Genomic DNA, 27,521 nt, shown 5'->3' with positions numbered 1-27,521 from the left:
AACATGTCATGAGTTACCACAGCCTGGGTGGCTTATGCAGGAGGGATTTATTCCTCACGGTTCTGGAGGGTGCAAGCCCAAGGTCTGGTGGCAGATGATGTTCTGGTTCCCAGACAGGCTCCTCCCTGTGTCCTCACACCTACAGCAGTGAGCGAGCTCCTGTGCCTTCTTCCACGGGGGCTGCATCCTGCTGTGTGAGCTCAGCTCTTGGGAGCAGTTTCCAGCCCTGCAGACTATCAGTTTGAGGGTTGGGGTTTCAGCATATGAACTCTGGGGGTTCATGAGGGCTCACTGCAGCAGCCACCTGTAGCGCCTCTAAAAGGAATGGTAATGAGACTGCGTGTGGGGTGTAGGCTAACACCTCTTTATAAATAGGTCAACATGCCTATTTATAGAGCAGTTTTAGAGAGCATGTGAAAAATAACAGAGATTCGATGCAAAACGTTAAACAGTTTCTGAACCAGGACCCCAGTGTGAATCCTTCTGATTTTATGCATTTTGATAATTAGAAAAGAAAATGTTCTCAGCAAAGCAAGTTTGTGAGTCCAAGGACCCGCATAGCGGGGCTGGTCGGTGTGTTTGCTTCTGGGGGAAAACAAAGATGAACAGGTCTCCGTCCCATTGCTTTGGCAAATCCTGAAAAAAAGATCAGTTTTCCTCCTTAACTACACAGATTAGTTTTAGAAGAGAAACATCCTAAGGAAAAAGGCTTTACTTTTGAAAAAACAGTTTGTTTTTGATATTGTGGCCAGTTTCCCATGGAGAGTGACTTGGAGAGGATGGTGTGTTCTGTCTTGTCCCGCACTTCCAAGGACGATGCTGAGCGAGAAGGCCGCCGCGGAGCCTGCCAGCCCGAGTGTGCAGAAGCCAGACACTACCTCGTGCACGCGGTCAGCTGGCTGCGGCTCTGTGGACAGGTGCTGCCCGAGCCTAGGCTCTGCCTGGGGCCAGCAGTGTGCAGGGCGACTCTGTCCCTTTGCCCCTCTGGTCCACTGTGTCCTTCCCAGGGGAGAGGGGCCCCGTGCCCCCGATGTTATGCACACTTCTCCCACAGGGATCCCCAGCCTCTGCATAGGTCACCCAACGTCCTTCGTAGGTCGACATACCAGAAAGTCCAGGCAGAAATGCAGATGGTGACTTAGAGGTCTGTTTTCAAAGAAGCCGCTGTGGGCCCAGGGCTCCCAGTTCATGGCCGACGGCCCCAAAGCCTCAGGTCCTGGCCAGCTCTCAGCGCTGCTCTGGAGGAGGTTTTAAAGACTGAGGCAGAGCCCCCTACGGTAGTCACTCCATTCTCTTTATCAAATGATATGTTCCCACTTCCTGTTTTCTCTCAAAGATCACACCCCTGTGAAACTTTCGTCCCCCTAATATGTGTGACTGATAAAGGTCAGAATCTCAAATCATGGGTACAGTATCCTTAAAAAAATACAGGTGCGATTGTCTGCTGGCCGGCCCTAAAGTGACCTGGCATGAAAGTGATCAGGGGGTGGTTTTGAGATGACCAGAGTCAGAGCAGACGGGGGCACTGCGCTTTGTGCCTTATCCGGGCCACTCCCACAATGTGGTTCGTCAACTGCGAGCACATTGCACTGTGCAGCACGAGTGTCTCGTGCAGCCTGACATGGGCATCGACATGCGACTTTGCAGTGATGTGGGTGATGAATCGGACGCTAACTGTCTTGCACATCATCATTTCCAACCCGTGTCACAAAGTGGGACTCGGTGAATGATGCCATTCATGCTAAAGCATGGGATTGGATTTAAGTCACGGCAAACACGTTAGTTTAGTTTTCAGATTACAGTTCATCTGTTTAGAAATTTATGCTATTGCTTTCTTCTCTCTTTCTTTCTCCCCCTTCTCTTTGAAGGAAGGAAAGAAAGAAGGAGGAGGCTGATTACAAAGCTTTGTCTATCCATTGTTGCAATTTGTAATCTTTAATTTCCTAGGAGAAATTAAATCCTAATGCAGTTGTTGACAGACATTTCAGTTTGCCGACAGAATTTAAACACTGGCTGAATGGCTCTCATGTAGAATGGTCAGTTAATTATTTATTAACTACTTGCACTGTTCCTAAAGTTACAAGAATGATAATCTTTTTCTTTCCAAATTTGCAGGTGTTCGGCCAGTGGCAGCAGGGTGGGCTGCTTCAGAAGGTGCTCACAGGCACGGCCCGCAGCGTCCAGGCCCTCCAGGACAGGTTTGAACAGGGGGGCATGCCGTGGAAGGTGGCAGAAGCCTTGCGCGTTGGACTGCTGCTCCTGAGTGACGCTTTGGCAGTGGATGGCCCCAGAGACAGCCACAGCTCTTCGCAGATGTAAGTCTGTTTCCCTCCTCTCTTCACCAGCCTAGACAACACCGTGTCTCCAGGAGTGCAGGATTGCACTGTCAGAACAAATTCTTTAAACCACTGCTAGACAGTGGGTTCCTGGTTAGCAGTGGGAAGCCCCTGTGAGTCAGTGCCAGGAATGACCTCAGCAGTGAGCTGGACACTGGCCCAGAGGTCTGAGACAGTGGGACGGGAGAATGATGTTTGAGAAAGTGTCCTTTGCCTGGATTTTCAGTCGTACACTTTTGGCATCTGTTTTAGAAATGGACACATACATTTCAGAAGTACCGATGAGTAAGGAGCTCTGCTTGCTTTCGTATTTAAACATTGTCTATAGCTGAAGTGTATCCACAGGTCCAGAAATATTTCAGAAGTGGGAAATGCAGGACTCGTGGTTTCTTCATTTTTAAGATAACCAGAATTAGTTCAGCAAAGTGGCCAATTCTGTTATAGGACTGGATCTTTGTCCTCAATAGGTTCAACACTTTGCAGTGACTTGAATTTTGTACTCCAAAAGTGAAGGCTGTCCTTGGAACACAGTGGACCCCCAGAGTTCACAGGGGTTATGCCCCTAGAGCACCTGCAAATTGTGAAAAACTGCAAATTTCAGATATGGTCAGGAAAATGGCTATCAATGAGTATTTTTATACTTTAAACCCTATGTTATGTCTCCCGCAGTTATGTAATTTAATAAAATACCATGTTAATAAAGCCTTAGAAGGTGCAGGGTATTTTGGCAGCATCTTAGAGATCTTAGGGCTTTAAGGAGAACAAACAGACACTGGCGAGAGAGCTGCAGGCCTCATAGCAGCTTGTTATGATGCGGGATGCTGGTGCCGGTGGGAGATGGGTTACAGGACAGCGGCCAGTCAGCAGCAAGGAGACCTGAATCACGCTCTCGGATTGACTACTTGCAAACCTCCACCCCCCCCCCAAAAAAAACAATTGCAAAGGATATTTGGGGTTTCTGTGAAATTGTGGGGGTTTCTGCAAACAATTATTAGTTAGGTTCTAAAAAAAAATCTGCAAATGACTGAGGCCATGAACTCTGAACCTTGAGTTTGCAGGGGTTTACTGTAGAATGATAAGGTTTCTCAGTATTACCTCAGAAGGTCTGATTTCAAACCGTGGAGTACACAAGCTCTGGCTCTCTGTGTACCATGGAAATGGAATGAGGGTGACTGAATGTGTGTCACTGTGCATAAAGACTACAAGGAAGCAGCAACATTTCCAACTCTGTGATGTTTTTGGAACCCAGCTAGGAAAGAGGATCTTGCTCTGGGAGTCCTCCTTCCTAACTCTCACCTTAGCCCTGAGGCACGGGAGAGGAGAGGCAGCAGTAAAGGGCCCATCGGGGCCATAAAAGCTACCGGCAAACGGATGTCAAGGGCAGCAGGGTCGCCTCCGAACCATGAGCTGGAGGAAGCAGAGACAAAGCACGGTGTTGTCAGTTGACTCCAGAGGCAGGAAACTGCCCTGGGTACTGAAGTGTTCCTGCTGGCTGGCGTGGGAAACATACTGAGTCTTACGCAGTGCACGTTATTGGAGACCCCACCTTCAGTCACCTTAGTCACCCCGCAAACCTTCAGCCCAGGAACTGCCACTCTCCAGCACTGATAATTAGGAGAACGGAACACCTACAAGCTCTCTGTGCCTCTTGGCTCAACCAGGGACAGAGAAGCTAAAGATGGCATTGCACTTTGGATCCAAGGACAGCTGAGGCTTCCCTGACTCCATGCGTGATGTCTGTACCCCAGGGGCGGAAAGACGAGGGCCAGCGCTGGCTTTGCTCGGCCTCCTGCTATGTGCATTGGACAGGCAGCCGGCCCTGGAAGTGGAGTCTTCATTTCTATTTGATACATTTGTTATAGGGAGTGTAAACTGCCACCCACGGGCTGTTTTGGTGCCACATAAGACCTTCTGTCTCCTTCCTGGACCTCAGGCTCCTCCTCTGGTGATGGCATCTCTAGACCCTCTCTAAGCTTTTTTTAGCTATGGGCCACTGGTCTGCCCACTGGTCCTGTGGCTTCCCTTCAGAGGAGGAGTTGTCTGCTGGCACTGTTGGACTGGTGTGAGGATCGCAGAGAGACCCTGTGTGAGGGGTCTGCGCCAGCCCCTTCTCAACTCAGTCCTGACCTCCGCAGATCTCTGCCTCCACCCCCTCCCCCGTTGCTGTTGTAGTTTGGGTCTGAAAAGTCCCTGGAAACCTCACATGTTCCCAGGTGGGGCTCTTGGAAGGTGACTGGGATGCTGTGCTCATCGGTTAATTATCACTGATGACTCCATAGCTGAATGCTGTTCAGAGGCGGGGCCTGGTCTGAACAGGCAGCTCACTGGGGGCGTGGCCTGGGCTGGTCATCGCCCTCCCTGGCTCCCTCTTCTCTCTCTGCTTCCTGGCCGCCATGCTCCGAGCAGCTCTCCTCTGCCAGGCCCTCCCACCCCATTGCCTTGGAGCAGCTGACCAGGGACTGTAACCATGAGCCAAAAACCCTCTCTTCCTTTGAGCATCTGGTGTTATATCCCAAAAACAAGGAACATGAGAGACAATCTTTCCATTTTCATGGATGCCCTGAGTTTCTTAGAGGGTTGTCAGATGCCCCCTCACACATACCCTCCAGACCCTGCAATCCCTTTCGTTAACTCTTATTTTTGGAGCCAGTTTTTTCTTTTACTTTGGTTGGAGCCTTGAGTCCCGTCGAGGTGGTAATGTGTGTGGTGAAACCCCTGCGCTTCTCTCTGCCCTGTGCACGTCCTTACCTCCTGGCCTTGCTAGGGCCCACCCCCTCTTCCTGTTCTGTCTCCTGAGCCCTGCAGGCGCTTTCTCACCCACCTTAGTATTTCTGTGGCTGTTTTTGTTGGACCTGCTGATGTCTCTATGACCACTTTGCCAGCTCTGCACAGGAGCTGCCCTAGTGTGAGGCTCTGTCCTGGGGCCAGCAGTGTGTGGTGTGAATCCGTCCCCTTTGCCCAGTCTGCTGCAGATCTTTTTTTAAAAAATTAATTAATTAATTTTCTTGGTACATTTTAGATATACATAATGATCACATTTATCATAGGGGATTTGTACCTGTGCATAATATATATTTTTTTCCCACCATTAAGTTTACTGGTACATTTTAGGTATAAAATACATTTACATACATCACTGGGATCTTGTACCATTACTTGAATATCTTGGTTCTTATTTTTTTTCCCCTTCCCCTGCCCTCCCTTCACCCCCTCCACCTTTCCCTATTTGCAAAGATTTTGTTTCCATTTTTTTTCCTTTTCTTGTATTTTCTCTTTTTTCTTCTTTCCTTTCCCCTAGCCCTCCCACTTCCCCTGCTCCTTTAGACCTTTACTTCGTATTACACAGTATCAATTACACATTTTTAAAATTAAAACATCAAGACCTAGGAGACATTACCACAGATTTTTCAGAATTTAAAAGGATATAGAAAGCATATTACAAAAATCTGTTTGAAAATAAATTTGACAACTTCTAAGAAGTACCTTGGAAGACAAATTAATGAAACTAACTCTGAAGGAAATATAAAATTTGAATAGCACCTGTTAAAGAAAGTATATTCCTAGCTTGAAAACCTACCTATATAACAACAACAGGCTCATATACATTTTAACTGATAAATTACATCAAACATTTAAAGCAGAAAAAAGGAACACTTCTCACCTCATTTTAGAAAATCAACATTGTGCTAATTCTAAAACTGGATAAAGATAATAGAAGAAAAAAGTATGAACATAGATAAAAATTTGTTTAACAAAAAAACTATTAGAAGTCAGATCTGGCAGGATGTAGAAAGTGGTTTTGTTATAGGGATGGCAGTGTTGGTTCAGCATTGGAAGATCCACCCCCAAAAGTCATCATTTTAACAGAGGAAAGGAAAAAGCCATATGATCCTGTCACTAATTGGAGAAAAAGTATTGGACTAAATTCCGCAGCTGTTCATGGTCAAAGCTATCAGGAGACTAGAAGTAGAACAGAACCTTCTCAACAGATTAAAGACATGTACTCCATACTGCCAGCAAGAACACCTTATATGAATGGAGAAGATACAATGCTTTCTCCTTAAGGTGGGGAACAAGGGCAGATATGCTTACTCTTCATCTGTCCATTAAACTTTGAAACCTAGGCCTAAACCAAAATAGTCTGGCAATAAAATAACACAATTAGGATAGGAATGACAAAGTAGAAGCAAAATCTTTATATGTAGATGAAATGATCATCTACAGAGAAAATACTAAGAAATCTCTAGGAGCCCCTAGAACTTGTATTTGAATTTAGCAGGATTAGAAAACACAAGCTATATATAAAAATTCAGGTCTGTGTATACTTGCTATAAATGAAGAACTGGATATTGAAATTTAAAATTTATGTAGGAGGACAAAGGACCTAGAAAAGTTTAAAAAAAAAAACAGTGTTGGAAGATGTTTAGTACCTAATTTTAAGAGTTCTTCTAAAGCTACAGTAATTAAGGGAGTGTTGGTGTAAGGAAAGACATATAGATCATTGGAATAAAACAGAATCTAGAAATAGAAACACACTGTCCACTGAGTTTTGAAAGATTATTTAACATTAAAATTTTATAGACTATAAACTCAATTCAAGAGTCAAGGAAAAGATAGTGTTTTCATCAAATGGCACTAGAAGACCTGGTATCCATATATAAAAAATTAACCTCAACCCTTTATTTCCATACATGAAAATAACTTGAAGTGATCTATGAACCTAAATATGAAAGCCTAAAAGTATGAAACTTTAAGAAGAAATTATAAGGGAAAATGTTTATGAATTTAGGGTAGGCAAGAACTACTTAGGATACAAAAAACATGATGTATAGAAGAAAAAAATTGATAAATGAGATTCCATCAAAATTTAGAACTTTAAATGACATCATTAACATGAAAAGTAGTCCTTAAACAGACCATATTTACAATTCATATAACCTATGACCAGAATATATAAAGAACTCTTATAGCTCATTAATAGATAACCCAATTACAAAGTAGACATAAGAAGATGATAAATAGCCAGTACAGCACAAGGAAAGGTGTGCAACTCTAGAATCAGAAAAATACTAATCAGTACAATAACAAGATTGAATTATACACTCATTAGGGAGATGAAGTTAAAAGTTTTAAAAGCCTTGTCATGGCTTTTTCTTTTTGTTGGATTCTCCCCCTTTGTGTTTAATTTGTCACGCCCAATGGATTCATTCTGCTGGGCTTCCTGGGGTTGTGATCCTCATTGTCTTTTCCTAGGGTATTGTCTAAAACTTTTTGGAGTGCTGGTTTGGTATTCATGAACTTCCTGAGGTGCACTTTATCATGAAAGTATCTTATTTCTCCATCAATTTTGAAAGATAGTTTTTCAGGGTACATCAATCTGGGTTGGAGGCTGTTTTCCTTTAGGGCTTGAAATACATCACTCCAAGCTCTTCTTGCCTTGAGGTTTGCATAGAGAAGTCTGCTGTGATTCTGATGGGCTTTCCTTTGTATGTGATTTGTTTCTTTTCTCTCACTGCTTGTAGAATTTTGTTTTTCTGTTGGGTTTCTGGAATCCTAACTATTATATGCCTATGTGTAGATTTTTTTTTTGATCAAGGCTAGCTGGAGTCCTATATGCCTCACTTATCTGTATGTTAAGTTCTTTTCCCTTGCTTTGGAAGTTTTCTGCCATCACTTCTGTGAAAAGTTTTCTTATGTCAACTGCACTCTCTCCTGTTACTTCATTGACTCCAATCAGTCTTATGTTATTCTTCTTTGCATCGTCTAGCAGCTGCTGGATTGATTTCTTGTGTTCCCTTACAATTTTAAAGCAATTTTTCTTTTCCTCCTCACTAATTGCAATTTTATCTTCTATATGTGAAATTCTATCCTCACATTGGTTCATTCTGCTGTGCAGACTTTCGATGGAGTTTTTAATCTCTTGGAAATCTGTTTGCATCTGTTTTATGGATTCCATTTGTTTCCTATGTTGAGATTCCATCATGTTCCTCAGATTCTCTATTTTTTTTTATCTGTGTCCTCTCTAGATTTATTAATCCTGCCTTGCACCATGAGCAAAATCTTTGCTGTTATCTGAGAAATTATTTCTGATTTCATTTTTCCTAGATCCTCTTTTGTTGCCAGTTCAGGGAGTCCAGGTGGTTGAGTATCAGATTGTTCCATCTTGTTGCCCTTTGGGGTTGCTTTAGGTGATCTGGAAGTCTGTTTTTGAGGCTTGTTTACATGTCTTCTCATTTCCATGGGAGGGGTCGGTGCTTCTGGTACCTGCGTGGCTCACCTTCTCTGCCCTAGGAGTGTGGAATGGTGGCGGGGGAACCTCCTTCCGGGTGCTGGAACTGGCTCACCTTCTCTGCCCTAGGAGCGTGGAATCTGCTGCAGATCTTTATAAGATGCACTTTTGCCTTCAGCAAGAGACTGTGTCTTTCATCCTCAGCCCTGGTCCAGGAAATCATACCCTTTTTCCTTCCTTGTCTCCACAACCAATTTTTCATATCCCTTTCTCTTCTTAAGTCATACATTTCACCAAAATAAGTGGGAACGTCACCAGGCCTTCAGTTTCCTTCTCAGGGCTTGGTGTCATTCCTGACCTTCTTACCCTCCAGGCCTCTGGTCCTGCCCCAGGCCCCTCAGTTGGGTAGTGGAGGCTGAGAGCTCCTCGTTGTGCTCTGGGGCAATGCTGGTGCTGGTGAGCGGGCTCATAGGGGAGTCTGGGGTGCTGCAGAAGGCCCAATGCCTCCACATGCATGTCACTATGGAGGGCCTGGTCACAGACTACCCATGTGATGCCTGTCCCTGCTTGTCATAGCTTGAAGAGGCTTGGAGCCTGGGTTTAGAGTCTGTGCCGCACAGCATATCTGTTTCCATGGGGAGAATAAGATAAAGTACAGTTGTCTCTTTTCTGGATCCATTCCATTTCCTCCTCAGTGTACTCCAAGCCCACTTCCTCCTGTGGAGGCCCAGGCCAAGCACTCCACTCTGGTGTCAGGCCAGGGAGAGGGGACGTGTCTATGGAGATCCAGGTGGGGACAGATGTCTTGTAGGACAGATGTCATGGGACAGATCCACCAGCCAACAGCTCCAGGGCTGCAGCAGCCACCTGTCTCTCTGGCATTTAAACCAGGAGTGCTGAGATGGATGCAGAGACCAAGGTGGCCAGGAAGCCCCAGTACAGGCAGGAGCTTGAGGCTGGGGCATGGCTCCCACCAGGGGAGCATCTGCTTGAGCTCCAGCAGCCACATCTTCTCTCTTTAGCTTGCTGTCTTTTCATGGGGGCGGACCCAGTGCTGGCCTGGAGACCTGGGAGGCCTGGACTCGCTGCCCTGGGATGGTGCTGGCACCCACGTGTGGCCCCAGGGGCTCCTTCCTCTCCCACACATGCTTTCATTTCAGTTTCCTCTTGTTCTCAGACTCAGCTCCTTTCTAGCGTCGCCTCAGAGTCACTTCCGTCCATGTGAGCAGTACATCCTCCTGCTCCACACACCAGAGCAAGAGATAATGTGTCCCTGACACTGTCTCTTCCACCAGCCCCATGGGGCCCAGACAGGGAGGCAGAGGTAGCTCTTATGGGACAGTGCTTGAAATCTTGCCCAGGGGACTTTCTGCCTGGCTTTCAAGGCGAACCTCTTAAATGCCCAGTCTTCTTCCCTCTGTGTCTGCAAAGTGATAGTCCTGTGAGCCTAGCACCTCAGGGACCAGAGGTGTCAGACAGCTGGCTAGTCGCCCTTTCTTTGAATCTTACAGGCCTCGCTAATTTTCACTTGTTAGGACCACTTCGATGGTTCCAGGAAGCCACTCTACACAATGCCAATATGTAGGCTCTAAGGCAGGTGGTTTAAAAATCTCACCTGGAACTTTATCCTAAACTTCATGGCTTTTGCACACTGCTGGGAGTGCACTTTCCCATTCTGGGGTAAACAGGAATGTTCAGTCCACCTTCAGTACCTAAAGGATTACCCAGTCAGCTGACTCAAGCAGTGCACTTTGCCAAGAATCTGGTTAAAGGGTACAGTGGGATTGCCAGTCTATAAGCACACTTCCCAAAGCAGTGGGATGTTTTCCTTCACATGGAACTCTCATTTCCCTAGCTGATGCACTGAACTCTCTTCATTTTGTTTCACTTCATTGCTTCTTTTGCTCTCAGATTTCAGCATCTGCAGACATTGCAGAATGTGTTGCATAAGCTGCCCCGGTGGCCAGCGCTGGAGAGACTGCGGCAGCTGGATGGGGCCCTCAGGAATGTGATATCCCAGGATTTACATTTTGTCCAAGGTAAACCAGCTCTGGTGTTACTTGTCATCAAATCCCAAGACCAAACATGACATTTATTGGGAAATGGACTTGCAGACTTCCTGCAAGGATGTAAACCCTGGAGCTAGGTTATGCTGGTGTTGTACACATACTTATACTGTGCCACAGGGCCTTCAGGGATATTTCACATACTACACAGCAGAATACAAAAAGTTGTCGCAATAGAGGGCCATCTTGCTGCTGACCGCAGCCTGCGGCGAGGCCTGGGACCAGTGATACCCTAAGTCTGGAGTTTAGCTGTCCTGTTCACACCAGCACTCACAGTTCTCCCACCGGAGAGGGACCTGAGTGTTGTGAATAAATGAATCCTTGTGCTCTGTCTCCCTCCCTTCCACTCCTTGGTGTTGGAGAGAGACAGCCTGTCCCTCCTGAGTGTGCACAGTGCCCTTCCCGAACTTCCCTTGACTCTGGCAGGTCTTGTTCCTTCTACCCTCTTCTGATGAAAGTCAGGTTTGCACTTTTACCTAGGTAGGCTGCAGCCTTTTTGTCTTAAGGAGGAGAGAAAAGAAAAGAGCAGAGATGCTGATGTAGAAGCAAAACTCCTATAATGAAGAACCATACTCTCAAGTCTTCAGAAAGATTAAAATGGCAATGCAGTGACTCTCTCCATTTTCCTTTCTGAGGACAATAATGACATGTATGATAACAGGTCAAGTTTACCGAAATGCATACTTTTAGAATTCAGTTTATTGATTCATGGCCATGCATAAAATTCAGATTTGGATAAGAAGCCTAACTGGAGTGAATATTACATTCTTGATCTTGCAGAAATCCTTACTCATCTGGAGACTTTAGCAAATGATTCTGTACTGGGTGGACCTGACCGTTGGAAACTAGAAAAGAATGTGTTCTTTGGCGGGTTAAAGCAGGTAAATTACATATATAACAATGTTCATAAAACATTGAAGAAGCTCATGCAAAATTTAGCTTTGCCTTTGTGAGTTATGCCAGCAAAATAAAGAGCAACAGGCAAGTTTTCACAGACTTCTGTGTTGCATTTAAACATTCTTATTGTTGTAGTTCGTGAGCCCATGGAGAGCATAGCTGAGCCTCTCTGAATGTTGTCTCTTTCCATGCTTGTTCATTTTGTAGCTGCTGATGAAGAATGCTACCGTTGCCTATCTAAATGGATGCTTGTCTGAGGAAGCTCCCAAGTTCCCTGGGAATTCCAGTGTCTGGGGGGATCCCTGGGGACTGTTGTGCCACCACACCTCCTTCAATAAGACCAGAGTTTTTAACAGGCTACTTGGTGCAGTAGAGGATGCTGTAAGTATCCCATGTTCTGACCTCTTCCCAGAGTACCGTGAGGTCATGTTAAGTGTGAAACTCTCTGAAGATGCTAAAATTGAGCCTGTGCTTTTGACAAGGAAGATGCGATCAGCCCACACACTTAAAGGAAGCTGATCAACTGAATTGTAGCTGCCCCTCAATTCTACTGCTTGGAAGAGTGCCATCCACCCAGCCAAAGCCTACTGGGATTTGCTCCCAACCTTTCAATGATGCACCTCTGCCCCTTTGGTTTCTGATCACTTGCGCTGCTCCATGTGGGAAGAGAAAGGGAGGCATAGCTTTGGCGCTTAGTCAGCTTGTTGCAAGAATGGTCTTTCCCCACTTTCATGGTGTCAGGCTTAGAAAATCATGCTCCCCTCATGTCACTGGCTGGGAATGGGCTCCTTTTGCTGAGAGCTTACATGGAGCTATGGAAAAGTTAGCACTTTGTTTGGAAAGATTATTATTTCAAGTGTAGCCCCTGTTTTTCTTACTGAGAACTAAAAATTATAATACTGTTATGTTTGTAATTACTTTTTTCTGTAAGAATTACCTGTTTCTTATTTTTATTTTTATTTTTTTACTTAAATTCTTTTATTGGTACATTTTAGGTATACAATACATTTACATTTATCAATACCGAATACTGAATAGTTTCTCTGGTGTGAGAAACTGAAAGTGTAAATAAGGATTAAAATGATTAAAATGAATAATTGATAATTAGAAATAGGAAGAAAAGGCCCAAAGGGGTAGGGGAAGTGGGAGGGGAAGGGGAAAGGATAGAAGGGAAAGGAAAAGCTATGAGAAAAGGAAAAAATGGAAACAAAGTCTTTGTAAATACCTGTTTCTTATTTTAAACCTCTCCCTTATATACACCATGAAATAAAACCATTGAAATATTAAATGATGCCCCAGCAAAATGAAAGCTGAGATGGTAATGTGCATAGTTGGATGCACTCAGTGCTTTCTCCCATCTGCACTGGACAGTGGCTGCCATAGGGAGCAGAACATGAAGCCACTATTGCAGCCTAGCAGGGTAGAGATATGAGTGACAGGCCACTGGCCCCTGGACATCTTCCCAAAGATGTGGAAGAACCTTCAGTGAACCGTGGGAATCTGGATGCAGGGAGAAGTTAGAAGGGATGCTAGACAGAGAGAAAAGTGTCTTATAAGTCAGGCAGACACATGGAAAACCACATCCTGTTGCACATCTGCCTTACTGCTAGTGGGTGTAAGCTCTTTCCTGGCAGAAAGCCCATTCTGTGGACTGCTCTAAGTCTACACAGCCTGACTCCTAGCCCACACCCATCTGGGACCCACAGGATCTGCTGCAGGTGATACATATTTCCAGGTCACATATATGTGATAATGCTTAGTGTCCCTAACAGACTACCCCAGAGCTTATAGGCTGGAAGCAAACACATTGTCTTGTCTCTCATGGCTGCAGGGATGACAGGCTCAGCTGGGTGGTTCTTCTTGTGTTCTTCCCAGTGCTCCTCCTGTGGCTGTAGTCAGATGGCTCTGGGGGCTGGGCTTCAGATGCTCAGCTGGGACAAAGAGGACTGGATCATTTCCTCCGTTGAGTCTCAGGTTCTCTCTTCTTCATGTAGTCTAGCAGGGTAGCAGGACTTGTCACATGTCTCTCCAGGGACCCCCACAACAGGTTGGAAGTGAGCATTTCAAGCCTGTGACCACTGCTCAGAAAGCATAGAATGGGACCTGCCACAGGTCGCCCTTGCTGAATTTTATGGATTAAGGGGAGGCAGAGCCCAGGCTAGATGGGCGTTGGGAGGGTTTACTCAGAGTGTGGTTATCAGGAGGACTGGTCATTGGGACCATCTGGGGAAACAGGCTGATGCACATGTCTGTGAGACTTGGGTCCCTACCTTTGGTCTGTGGTGTCTATAACTGAACACAAGTAAAGATTCCAGTCCAGACCTATGCCTTGAGGATTCATCATCTCACGGGGTGTAGTCTTTGGAGCACAGTTTGAGTTTCACTGGATAAGTGAGACTATGTTGCTACATCTCAGGTATCCATACTTGCATGGCTTAATTTATGACAAGTGATGTTTTCTTTTCCCAATAAGGATCATGGTTTGCAAGAAGCCATTGCTGGGCACACAGATATTCTGGTTTCAGACCCTGAAGTACATCCAGGCTGGCAGGAGCTCAAGAAGCAGCTGTTGAAAGTGAACCACTCCTGTTCTGGGCTCTTCCAATTGCTAGGAGCTGATGCCTCTCCTGGGACCAGTGTCTCTGCTGGTGGCTGTGAGCAGCAGCTGGTCTCCACCATGTAAGTACATCACGGATGGAAAGCCTCCCGATGCTGTGACATCATCCTGAGTTCAGCTGCTCCCTTTTACCGGGAAGATTCTGTTTCTTATTAGTACAATAGAACGATTTAAATTTAATTTAAGGAGATTGACTGTGTGCAGCTATTAGAAAGCATCTAAACACCATACATATTAAATAGTTCACTGAAGTTTAACTGTTGCCCTAATTTTTCACGAGAAGTCTAGACTCTGTGTAGGTCATGGTTTAATGTGATGGAAGTTCTTGTTATTACACAGGCAGAATTCTCACCTTAACTGCAATGGGACACTTCTCTGAGGAGTCCTGGTTCTCCAGAAATTTTGACTATGTTTATTTTATGGCTGAAAATTTTAAGTGTGATCAGGTTTCACTTTCCCTGCCTGCCAGATAGTCATAAATGTCAACCAGGGAATGTATTTTTCTTAGATTCAAAATTCATTTTATATTCTGTTCTTTATTTTCCCTCCTAATTTTCTCTTGATTTCCTCTCTTAAATTTTATGTATTCCCATAAATAGTTTCCTTTCATTTTTCAAATCAGGCAGAGAAATTCATAAACAAATAATTACTAAGTGAACTATTTCAAAGATTCAAATTTCTTTCCTAAATGGACTGCCAGGCAATTGTGTAAATGTAATTTTCAGGGTTTATAAAGATCTGTCATCTGGCGAAGCATTATTGTTTTAGTTTTTCCTCTGGATTCTTTTTGACTACAGAATATTTCATATTCTGGAAAAAGCACAATTGTCCCTGGGACAAATGTCCTACTGGAAATCCTTCCCAGAGTTTATCAGGAAGACTTGTGAGATGGCTCGATATGTGAACACACAAGGAAGTTTCCAGAACAATCTGTCAGGTAAGTCAGTGGTCTTAACGGCAGGAGTGTGAGGTATTTTCCACTGAAGGGGTGGTAAGATGACTTAATGAAAGATTATCATACTTCCGGCGGGGAGCTTAAAATGGAAGGCTGTTTCAGTACAGTTTGTCCTTATGATGCCTGGGTTCAGTTTGTTCCTATCCTGGCCAGGATATCCTAGCACTGTTTCTAATAATGACGCACATTGCTGTCAGGATTGCCCTGTTTCAGAGGAACATTATGCATACTGACTAATCATGACCCCGCTCTCACAGTAGTCCTGCTCAACTTCCTGTGGGGCCCGCTCTCTGGATTGAGCACTAAGTCCATCCTTCACATCAGGAACATCTCAGGCTGAGCAGGCTCCTGTGTAGGAACAGTCTTCCTCCACACTCGTACTCAACACTTCTGATTTCTATCACCAAATGTGTGGGGTTTTTTCCACACCAGGCAGTTTTTTCTAGTTCTCCTTGGATACCAATTGGGTGTCCTGCGATTCACTTCAATTCTGACACCATCTGCCCAGAGATCATGTCAGATTCTCCTTGAAGGCTGTGGAAACCCCACAAGGTGGTCCTCATGTTAGATGACAGCCCACATCTGGGTCACACTGAAGAATGAGTAGAATTTGACAGGCAGGAACTGAGAGATGAATGTTGAGATATTTGCTTGGTATAGTTTCTTCAGTCACATCAGAGATGAGAATCGTTCCATATGAAAAATTTAAATAGTACGGCTTTGAGTAATGAGCATATTATAAACCAATTTTGATGTCATTTGGTGAGAGGGTTGCTGATCCTAGGGCCAGATAAATAACAGCAGGCCGATCAGCAGACTGTGGGTTCCCTTTTTTTTTTTGGCCTGGGTTACCTGCACTGTTCCCACCTGATTCGCTTATATCCTTGCTATGGTTTTTTTGTTTGTTTGTTTCATTTTTTTGGTATGGGGGATCGAACTCCGGTCCTTCCATTTGCACAGCAGGTGGCAGAACCACTGAGCTAAATCCCTGGCCCAATCCTTGCTATGTTAAGTGTGGTCCTTGGGTCAACAGCACAAGTAACATTTAGGATTCTTTTAGAAATGCAAAACTGTGGCTCCACCTCAGATCTCGTAAATCAGAATATGCATTTCAAGAAGACTCCCAGGTGATCTGTAAGCACATGGAAATATGAGAAGCTGTGGCTTCATAAATAATACAGTAAGCCTGTCACACATGTGTTTTTAGCTAAATTATCCTTATTTCCTCTTTCTCCTTTAAAAGCAAAACAAAAGCTACTGTGCACTGTAACAGTGTGGTATAATTGAAACACCAAGTATTCTGTTGTAATTACTTTTAGTTATTTAAATTTATGGAGTACAGTTTATCGTGCAGATAAAACATGGTCGCAGGTTAGTATTTTGGCATGGGTTTTGTGAGCAGATGGACTTTGGGCCAATCATTACATCTGACAGATTTTTTTGAGTAGGCTAGCTTATCATTTTTATCCTTGACAAAATAATTTTGCAAGCACTGTACAACTGAGTTACATCCTCGTCCCTTTAAAAAAGATTTTAGACAGGGTCTCACTAAATTGCTTAGGCTGGCTTTGAACTTTCTATCCTACTTCTTGAGTATCCCAAATTGCTGGGATTAAAATCTTGTATAGCTTATTTTACTGGGTTCTTGTGAAGATTAAATAAGATAATATATGTAAAACGCTGAACATAGTTTTATAGGCAGATAGATATTAGCTCCCTTTCTTTGCCCATTGGAATGAGTATCAGAATTATAAAGCATCATAAAAAAAGTGCAGGATTTTTTTCTACTTTTGTGTAAAAAGATCTTTGATACCGCCTGGTTTTCTGGTAGCACTAAACTTTTCCTTATCTGATGTTGCACATTTCTGTGCTACTTTTCTAGATTCTTTCCATCTCTTTTTCCTGTAAACATTCCTAAAATTTTAGATATGCTATCCAGTCTACTTCAGTGGAAACTCAGTGAGGTATTATGTAATTTTACTTACAAAATGGATACTAAAGAGATGAAATGTTTCACCTCAACTGAGGATTTTTGTCTTAAAAACAGATTGATTGAAATGTAATTGACATACCAATAAAGCACATTTAATGAAACTCATCACAGACAAGATAGCATCTCTGTCATTCTCCAGACCTCCTCCTGTCCTTTGGGATCGTCAATTCTAGCACCTGCCCTGTCCCTAGCAACCACTGCTCTGTCACTGTACTTGAGTTTTCACTTTCTTGAAATGATTTTCAGCATCTGTTTTTCACATGGTTGTATGCCACCTGTCTATCTTTGTTCATGAGTTGTGCTGCTCAAGTGTTTAAAAGTTGTTTGGTTATGACTTAGTTTGAAAGTTCTTTATACATCCAGGATACAAGCTTTTTGTGAATATTTTTTTTCCTGGTCTTTGGATTGTGTTTTCATTTTTCTTAACTTTATCATTCAGGAGGAGAAGTTTTAAATTTTAAGGAAATTGTACTTAACTTTTAAAAAATAGATTATGCTTTTGATGTTGTAGCAAGGAAGTCTTTGCTACAACCTCTCTAAATCACAAAGATTTTTTTGCCTCCATTTTCTTCTGGTTTAATACCTTAAGTTTTAAATCTAGGTCTGTGATCCATTTTGAATTAATTTTTGTATATGATGTGGGCACATATTTAAGTTAATTATCATTTTGCATATAGGTATCCAATTGTTCCACAAAATTTGTTCTAAACACTATCATTTCTCCACTACATTATTTTTGTATAGTTATCTACGTTTATGGACTCTGCTGTTCCATTGACTTATTTGCCTATCTACACCAACATTGCATTACCTTGATTACCATAGCTTTATAGTAAATCTTAAAGTCAGATAATGCTACTCTTCTGCCTTTGTTCTTTAAAAATTTGGTCCTTTAAGCTATTTCAGATCATTTGCTTTTCCATATTAGTCTTAGAATCTGCTTGTGATTTCTGAAAAATTTGCTGTAATTTTAACCAGGATTGAATTGAAACTATAGATTAATTTTGGGAATATTGGCTTTTTGTCTGTTTTGATTCTTCTGCTCTATGAACATGGTATACCTCTCCATTGATTATGTCTTTTATTTTCTTGCTCATTTCTTGTAGTCGCCATTGTAAAAGTTTCACATATTTTGTTAGATTTATCCTTAAGAATTTAATATTTTAATACTATTAAAAATTGTGTGACTTTAAAAAGTTTCAATCTTTAGTAGTCTGTTTTTGATTTTTGCATATTCTTGCATCTTGTAAAATGTGCTCAATTTACTTTTTAGTTAGCTTTATTATAGATTTCATCAGATTTTCCAATAGAAATGGTAAAGTGAAAATATCTTTATGTTGTGATTGTTGGGAGCAGACAGGGAGCATTGAGTCTTTTACCATTGAGTCCAATGCCAGCTATAGGTTTTTCATAGACAGCTTTTATGAGGATGAACAAGGTTTCTTTTATTCCTAGTTTGCAAAGAGTTTCTTAAAGCCAGGAATGGATGTCAAATTTTATTAGATATTTTACTGCATATATTGAGAGAATTATATAGTTTTTTTTGTTTTAAATTATATTTGGTGAATTAGATTGATTGTTTTTGAATGTTGTCAATCTTACATAACTAGGGTAACTCCCACTTGAAGAAAGATGTGTTACCCTTTTATATATTATTGTATCCAATGTATTAACATTTTGTATCTATACTTATTAGGGATATTGGTCTATGGTTTTCTTTTCCTCTATGATTTTTGTCTTAGTTTGGTATCAGGGTAATCTTAGCTTCATAGAATGAGATGAGAAGAATTCACTCTTTTTCTGGGAGAATTTGTGTATAATTCATATTATTGTTTACTAACGAAGTCATCTGGACTTTCAGTCTTTCTTGGGGGAAGATATTTCAGTAATGCATCACTTAATGACAGGAATATGTTCTGAGAAATGTGTCATTAGGTGACCATGTCCCAGTGCCACACCATCGTGTGTGCTTACTCAAACGAGGCTGTGTGGTATGCACTATTGACCGTGTTGCCCACCTGACCTGGCACCATGTGATGCATGGCTGTGATTGCATGCCAGTTTCTTCAGTGGACATAGGGCTGTTAAGCTATTCATTTCTTCTTGTATGAGGGTTGGTAGTTGATGTCATTTAAGGTATTTATCTCTTTAATCTACATTGTCCAACTTAGTTTTATAAAGCTTTAAAGTAATATTTTATTATTATTATTTAAACATACATACAATCTATCTCCATAGAGACATATCAAAGTTATTGATGTTTTTGAAAGAATAGGCCTTTGGTTTTAATGCTTTTTCCCTACTGTTTTTCCTTTTCCTATTTCCTTCATTTCTTCTCTGATTTTCATTATTTCTTTCTTCTATTTACTTTGGGTTTCACTCTTCACTTCTAATTTCTTGACATGGAGGCTGAGGTCATCAGGCTCTGGCTTTTAAGATGTTAGGGAGTGTTGGTGATGTGCTCATCTGCTTGTAAATGTTACCCAGGAATGATGAAAAACTTTGTGCATATTCTACATGACGGTTAATAAATTTAAAATTGTTCCAGCATGGCCATGGAAATAGAATGGACTTCTGGTCTTGGTGATCACTAAGCACTGTAACCTTTGGTCTTTCTTGGGATGGAAATGCCCAGTCTCAGCCAGTTTCCTCTAGGCACGGGTCAGTTTGTTCTCAGCTGATTGCTTGAGGGAGGCATGCGCCGGCCTCTTGCTGCGGGCAGCCCTCAAGGTCTCTGGTCCTGAGCACTCTGGCTGCCTTTGCAACTCTCAGCTGCATCGCCTTAGTCTCTGGGCTCCAGATCGCTTCTTCCTTCTTGTGCCACGACCTGAGCTCACACGGAGGGCCCCAGCAGGATCTTTTAGGTCTCACCTTGTTTTCTTTCTGTCTTTCATGGCTCAGTGTTGTCCATTCCTCAGAGGGTAGTGGCACTTCCTCTTGGCCAGAAACAGGCTTGAATCAAGAATTAGAGAAACAGCTCTAGCACTTCCCACTTGACAAGATGTCTGTTATGCCTAATTTGATGTCAATATATTTCTGTTTAGCTCTCTCTGAGGACTCCCCTTGTTATGCAGAAAACATGGATTGGAAAATCATCAGTGATAATTATTTTGCCTTTTTGAATAATTTACTGACATCTCCAATAACGTCCACATCCAGGTAAGTTATTAGAATTCAGCTTCCAGGTCTTAATTTACCTATCATCTGAGGATAAGCAAAGCCTTCTTTAATATTTATGAGCTTGATTTAGACATTGACACAATGTTCCATATTAAGTGCCAAATTATTGTTTATAAAATGTATAACTCAAGTTTCCAAGGGCTATGAAAGGAAATATAGATTGTATAGTAATAAGATTTTTCTTCAGTAGCAATGTGATTAATAGTAGACACTCAAACCCAAGCATTTCTTTGAGAAGTAGTGTCATCTAGTTGCTTAAAGTGTAGACAAGAGATCAGTGATTTGGACTCTGGTAGTTCTGAGGCTTTGGGTCCAGAAGTGATCTCTGAAAGTAAATATACCAGGTTACTTCCACTTGGCTATTTCAGCATGTTTTGAGAGGGGGTTTTGTAAATGATTATGGATATTGTGCCTAGTTTAAAAGCATGTTACTGTTTGTGGGCTGTGTTCGAACTTGAAGGGACCGGAGATTTACATCAGAGCAGGGGACTCTTACCTGTGAGTGGATCAGAGTTAACTGTGAAGTTCTCTGAAAACACAGATGTTGTACTTTACCCCAGACACACTAAATCTTACACTGTGTGTACAATTTGGGTTTCTGCATATTTACCAATCCCGTAGATGGTTCTGGTGTACACCGAGTTGGAGAACCATTCTATGACATGTATCTAAAACCTGAGATTCATCAACTGGGGAGACTGAGCCTTGCTTGAAGTGGGTACACAAAAAGGCCAGGGAGGTGGACTCCCTGGGAGTTGGTTCCCTGCTCATGTCAGATTTATATTTCCTTACTTTCCTGAAAGTCTCAAACATCTAATAGCTCCCGAGAAACAGCAGCTAAAGCAGTGTCAATGTACCAAGGACATGTTGAATATTATATCTAGAGACCCATCAAGGTCATATAGTGCATTGTGAAAGATGGTAGAGAATTAGATGTTGCTGTAAGAAAGGAAAACATATTAGAGACAAAGTACAGTTAATATTAGGAAGCTGAATTCAAAATGAAAAGACATGGGTCATGTCCCATTTGTGTCACCTGCTAACAGTGTGACTCTGTTAATTAAAACATGGACCTATTTCTTTTTCCATGAAGTGGATATAATGCTGTGGACCTCAGCAGGCGGTCGTAAGAACAGACTGGTACTGTACCTGTGCAAGGGCTTGATAAACGGTGAAGCAAGTTGACATGTGTAATGCTGCTACTATTGGTCCTGACTCCCACGTCAGGATTATTGTGCTATAGCAGCTCTGTATCCTTCTCAGTACACTTGTCAGTACACTGACATACCTGAGCATTCTCTCCTATGATGCATGGTCTCTTGCATGGTGGTTATTTCTGTGCAGACTGGATTTGGCCTAGGTTTATACTGAATCCCTAACAACACAACTTTCTCTTTACTGATGGGAATTTTTTTCAGAAATTGCTTCAAAATAACCATTCTCTTTCCTACAAATAACAATTAACTAAATTAAACCCATATTTTTGTGTGTGTGTGTTTGCTCTGATTTCAGCTGTTAGGAAAAGATTATTAGTGCATTTTATCTTTTCTATGCCTACTTTGTGCCAGAGAGTGCAGAGTTGGAGAAAAGAGTCCTCCCTTCCAGGCACAAACACGAGGAAAAGGCTGAACAGCCTTACCCACAATTCCAGGCTCCCAGGAAGTTGGCAGTAGAAGCTGTGGTTCTGGGTGGCATCACAGCCTTGCAGCAGCGTTGTGGCCTGAACCCATGTGAAGCTGGTCTGAGTCTGGTGACCCTATCTGGGGAGACAGTGTAGAAGTGGCACTGCTGAAGGGTTAGTGTGTTAGAGGTGAACCATGGAAACTTCCTGAAGTCTGAACATTCTTGGAACACCAAGGATTTTCAAAGTGGCTGTGACTTCTGAGTTAGAAGTTAGTTCTATAAGAGGGGACTGGCCATAAACTCTGAGTTGCCATTCTGAAAAACTGTTTACATTTTAAAAGGAAACACCTGGAGAGAAAGCCCACCTTCTACTGCAAAGGGGCACTAGTGTTGCTGCTGAAACCGGGAGTCCCAACCTGTCCTTTAAATGGCTGGTACTGTGTCCGAGGCCTCCACTTTTTGGACTTCCTTGATAGCCCAAGATATTTTGAAATGAAATATGAAAATGAATCTTAAGATTCTTCCTGCAGAAATAGTGAACTTATCTTTAGCAATGAACATTCTTTGTATGTGAATTCACAGGAGCAAAAAAATTTAGAATGTGTTTTTTTCTGATTGTAAGGAATATATTTTAAACTAACTATATACAGCTGCATTTTGGATTTCTAAAACACTTTCAAATGCTCACAATAGTTTAATGTCTGTCGAGAAATGTACTATCTAGTAAATGTTTCATTTAGGTTTATTGCACATTATTACTATCTTAGCAAGTGAGTATGCTGAATTTATTTTTCTTTCTGATACTAAAACTATTCTATTATTGTTGTAGGGCCTTCAACTCCACAAAGTACCTTCTAGTGATGGAAAAGAAGTGGCATGCTCATGACGATGAAGAGTTGAACTTTCTTTTATCATTTGTGGAGTTTTTGGAGAAGTTATTATTGCCTAATCCTTTTGAATCATCTAGTGCTCATGAATTCCATAACCTCCCCTCTCTTATTGAGAATTTTCTGAATGCAAGTGTTTTGTGGGTAAACTATTTAAAAAGTTTAGGGAGAAACTCATCGACAGTTGATGCTCAGAAACTTCTGGAATTTGGCCAAATGGTGATTGAAAAAATGCAAACTCACGAAAGTCACTGGATGAAGAAGGCATACCAAAATGCTTTGAGAGTCATGGAATTAATACTTTTCAAAATTAATCCCAAGTTGCTAGAATTATGGCACTATGGCGTTTCAGAAGGAGAAAGAGCTAAGTTAGAAACCTTGTCTACATTTCTAAATTTTTCTGTTCCAGAAAATGAGAAGATTCTGAGTAAGAATTTTAACTTTTCCCAGTTGTTCCATTCAGACTGGCCTGAGTCACCACCTGTGAACATGGATTTTGTACATTTAAGCAAAACTATAATAAGTAGTCTGTATGAGTTTGGCTTTCTTACACAGGGAGAAATCTCAGAAGCCCTGGACGCAGTGTATGCTATCAGAAATGCATCTGGTCTTTTCTTGGCCCTCTCTGAACTTCAAAAACAAGAAATTGATAAAATTTTGACTCATGTCTATCTACATGTCTTCAAAGACAAGGATTCTGCTTTACTTCTGCAAATTTATTCTTCATTTTACCAATATATTTACAAATTCTTGAGCCTTCAGAATAGGGAGCCGTTGCTAACTTACCTCACCCAAATCTCACGGCACATTTTGGACATTGTAAAGCAGTTTAATTTCCAAGACATCAGGAAAGCATTTGCATCTTTGTCTGGGACTGCTGGGGCTCTTGGGGGAATTTCTGAAGAATCTTACTGTCAGCAGTTGCTTTCACTTTTTAATTTTTTGGAGCTTCAAGCCCAATCCCTGATGTCTACAGAGGACCAAGAATTGGAAGTGATCCATGCTACTTTGATAGGCCTCAAACAGCTGCTGATAGTAGATGAAGATTTTCGCGTTTCATTATTTCAGTACGTGAGCCAACTCTTCAATGGTTCAGGGGACGGACTGTGGGGGAGTGACTGCTTTGTTTTGGATAATAAAACTATTTCTTCTGCAAACCGTTCAACATTTGAGGGGCCTTCACTTATCCTCCCATGGGCACAAATATTCTCAACCCTGTCACCAAATGTCAGTGAGTTTACAGCCATTCACTGTACCGTTTCATGGCTTCAAATGTGGACTGAAATCTGGGAAAGCATCTCCCACATATTTAAGTTTGAGAAGAATGTTTTCACTTCTCTTCATGTTGGTCTCACTGAACTTCTGGGTGAATTGGAAAATGATATGAAAATTTCTAAAAGCTGCCAAGGACTACTTCCCACCCATCATGCTGCTAGACTCATATTAAATTTGTTTAAAAATGTAACCTGTGCTGATGGCCTCCACATTGGGGATGGTTTCCTGGACGTTAGGGATCTTTGGGTGGCATTAGGTGACGCATTAGTTACAGTAAAATCACTGAACTTGGAGCAAGTAGAGAGATCTCTTTCTACCATGGAAGCTGCCCTGCATCAGCTAAAGACATTCCCACTGGACACGAACACAAGCCGAGAGTTTTTATATTCTCTGCTTGATGTTTTCAGTGAGTTAAGCAATACATCAGAATATCTAGGTAGAAATGCAGAGCTGATAAATCACTTTCTTTCAAACAATCTCACACATTATGGAACGAAGTTTGAGAGAGTCATCGCTGAGTTCAGAGAAACAATATCACTTCTTAGACACCTGTCACACAATGGAGATTTATTGTCCTGTGCTGGTGTATTCCAAAATGTTACCGAGTTGATTTTAGAAGGTGGTTTATTACATGCAAATGCTTCCCAGAGGATGGTGCATATTCTGGCCGTGTTAAATTCCACATTTTCCTCTGAGAACACAGTGAGCAGCCTGAGAGGATGCGTTGGATGGGTAGATGTCATAAACCATCTATACTCGATGTGTAATTCAAGTTTTTCACAGGGTCTCTTTCCCAATATTTTTGGGAGTTTCCCAGATATAGAAAACAAAATGAACGCTACGTTGAAAATTGTAACTTGGGCATTAAATAGAATGAAACCCCTTTGTTCTTTGAATGAACCAAATATAAACTGTGTAAATATTTATTTGAAAGACATGACTGACTTTCTAAACACTATTTTTACTACAGTCTTTGAAAAAGAAAAGGTACCAAAATTTGAGATTTTATTAGCTCTTTTAAATGATTCTACAAACCAAGTGAGAATGATTATCAAGAACTTAACAAGAGCCTTTGATTCTGCCTCCCAATCTAACTGGAAAAATTTGCTTGGATTATTTCTTAGACCCATAGAAGTGTCAGATGAAATTCCTAACCCTTTTCAGAATGTTTGGCTGCATTTAATAGCACTGGGGAAAGAAATTCAAAAACTTATGCAAGACATTTCCCCTATCATACTGGAAAATATTCCTTCTACAACTGAAAAAGTCTTAAGTATATTTGCCACCATCATAAAGGAAAAGGACATAAACCATTTAGGCAAGTCGGTTTATCATTTTGCTAATCACTTTGCCCTCATCTTATCTCATAGGCTCCAAAATTCATCAGAGATTGTTCCAAATGAAATAAGGACAGCAGTGGGTCTTGGGATTCAACTGGTAAGGGATGTGTTCAACTCTTTAATGCCCACAGTTCAGCACAGTATTCCAGAAGGTACACGTCATGTTCAAGTTTTGAAGCAAGTGTCTCCTCTTATGCGCAGTCTCAGGAGAGCAGACATAGATCTCTTAGTAGAGCAGCTGGAACAGATTAGTGAAGGCCTGGTGGATTTCTTTAGGAATCTCAGTAGACTAGGCACTGATGATGTAGGGGTTGACTTGCTTGTTGGCTTGATGGAAAAGTTGACAGACAGCTCAAGTTCTTGGAATGTTCACCTGCTCCTGCGGCTCTCCCGCCTCTTCCCCAGAGAGGACGTGAACCTGGTGGTACACGTGTACCATGCTCTTCCTCATGTTGCACGGCTTCTGGAGAGAGTAGCTGATAAAAACCTCACGGAGGGCCTCAAGGATATCCATGACTTCATGCTCCTTCACGGCATCAGCATTGCCAACATCTCCAAGGAGGACTTTGCCATTGTGATCAAAACTCTGTTGGACACCATCGAACAAATATCAGACCAACCCGCTCTTGTGCCAGAGGCTTTAACATGCCTTCCTGTGCTTTGGTGTAGGACTCATGCAGCTCCTGGATTTCTGCAGAACCCCGAGTTAGCAGGCTGTGGTGTGCAGGGGCGCATGTCTTCTTCCTTTTATGGCAAAGTGGCCAGCATACTGGACCGTCTCCACCTGTCTCACCCAGGGGAGCATTCACAGTGTTCAAAGGAAAGTTCCCGTATGGAAATGTCAAGAAAAGCAGTCTGTGTAATTCATGAGCTAGCAGACTGGAATTCCATTCTTCTGGAGCTGTCTGAAGTCTTCCACCTTAAGACTTCGCTGCTGAAAACTGTGCAGGAATTTTGGGACAAAGTGTTACCCTTTGTCCCACCTTCTGGAAATCAGAGTCATGGCAGCAGCCCTGAATTCTGTGCTGGTGGTCCTATTAAGCAAGTTGCTTTGCAGATCATAGAACATCTAACAAAGGTCAACTTTACAAAAGTGACTTCTGGTAAGAACATTCTTGACAAGGTGGTTAGATTAAACAAGATTCTTAAGATTGTCGAAGGTACACAGACTGCTGTTGAAAATAATATTTCCCTGCATCTGGAAAGGATGATCAAGTCAATTTCTGGACACTGGAACCTAGAAAACAGAACTCATTATCCACTTTCTCCATTCATGAGTCTTCCGATTGCAAATCATACAGGTAATAGCTTAGAAGCATTAGCAAGTTTTCTTAAGCTAAGTGAAGTAACTGATAACTTTGAAGAACTGTGGCTGGACTTCAAACAAACCATGGAAAACCTGACACATGCCATTAATATCAGGCACCTTTTGTCTGAAACTAACAAAGAAATCCAAAGTATAAATTCAGTGGCCCTTCAAAACACAACTTTACCGCTTTCCTATTTTCTAGAGATCCTCAATTCATCATCATTGAAGATGTTGGAAGCTATCGAAGCTTTTCTACTGGTCACAAAAAACTGGCTTCATGAATATGCAAAGGAAGATTACTCCAGATTGATACAAACATTATTTGTTCCTGCATCCAATGAGAGTTCAAGTGACAATATGACTGTGTTGATTAAAGATATTGTTACCTTTTTAGACTATCTAAAAAACATTTCTAGAGAAAACAATTTTGATGTTGCCTTTCTTTCTCCCCTGCTACATGGAGAACAGCTGGTTAATTTCTCACTCATTCAGTGGGTTCTTGAAAACATTCTGATTAATTCCATCAATAACAGAGCTGGCCGTTCTCAGGAAGCAGGCCTGAGTTTAAATGATGCTGACCTTCACATAACGAATCTCATTAACCTCACCTTGAACCACACATGGTCAGGAAAGGGTGGGAAAACAGTTCTTTCTCCAAGACAGACAGTGGATTTTGTGGATCAGCTTCTGAAAACATTCCTTTCCCTTCTCCTAAAGGAAAATTCTGACAACAAAATATCTCTTCTGCTTAAAGACTTGCATGAAGAGTCTGCAGGGATGAGGTGAGTTTACTTTGGCTTTATTTAGGACATGA

The 27,521-nt window shown here is 42.1% G+C and overlaps 1 protein-coding gene across 1 annotated transcript; it reads left to right on the top strand.

The window, feature by feature from the left end:
* The first annotated feature begins 816 nt into the window (after positions 1-816).
* Positions 817-27,521, top strand: LOC147822604 (ATP-binding cassette sub-family A member 13-like). The gene is made up of 9 exons (XM_087196527.1): positions 817-917; positions 1,055-1,133; positions 1,598-1,651; positions 2,116-2,315; positions 8,958-9,021; positions 14,002-14,207; positions 14,943-15,082; positions 20,138-20,252; positions 22,726-27,521. Exons 1-9 carry the CDS (start codon positions 817-819, stop codon positions 27,491-27,493), a joined length of 5,727 nt encoding a protein of 1,908 aa, XP_087052653.1. The 3' UTR covers positions 27,494-27,521.

This window comes from Heterocephalus glaber, unplaced genomic scaffold, assembly GCF_053883595.1.
Source record: "Heterocephalus glaber isolate CG9 unplaced genomic scaffold, H.glaber_assembly_v1.0 deba00001610, whole genome shotgun sequence".
Taxonomy (NCBI): domain Eukaryota; kingdom Metazoa; phylum Chordata; class Mammalia; order Rodentia; family Bathyergidae; genus Heterocephalus; species Heterocephalus glaber.
This window is presented reverse-complemented; position numbering and strand designations above follow the sequence as displayed.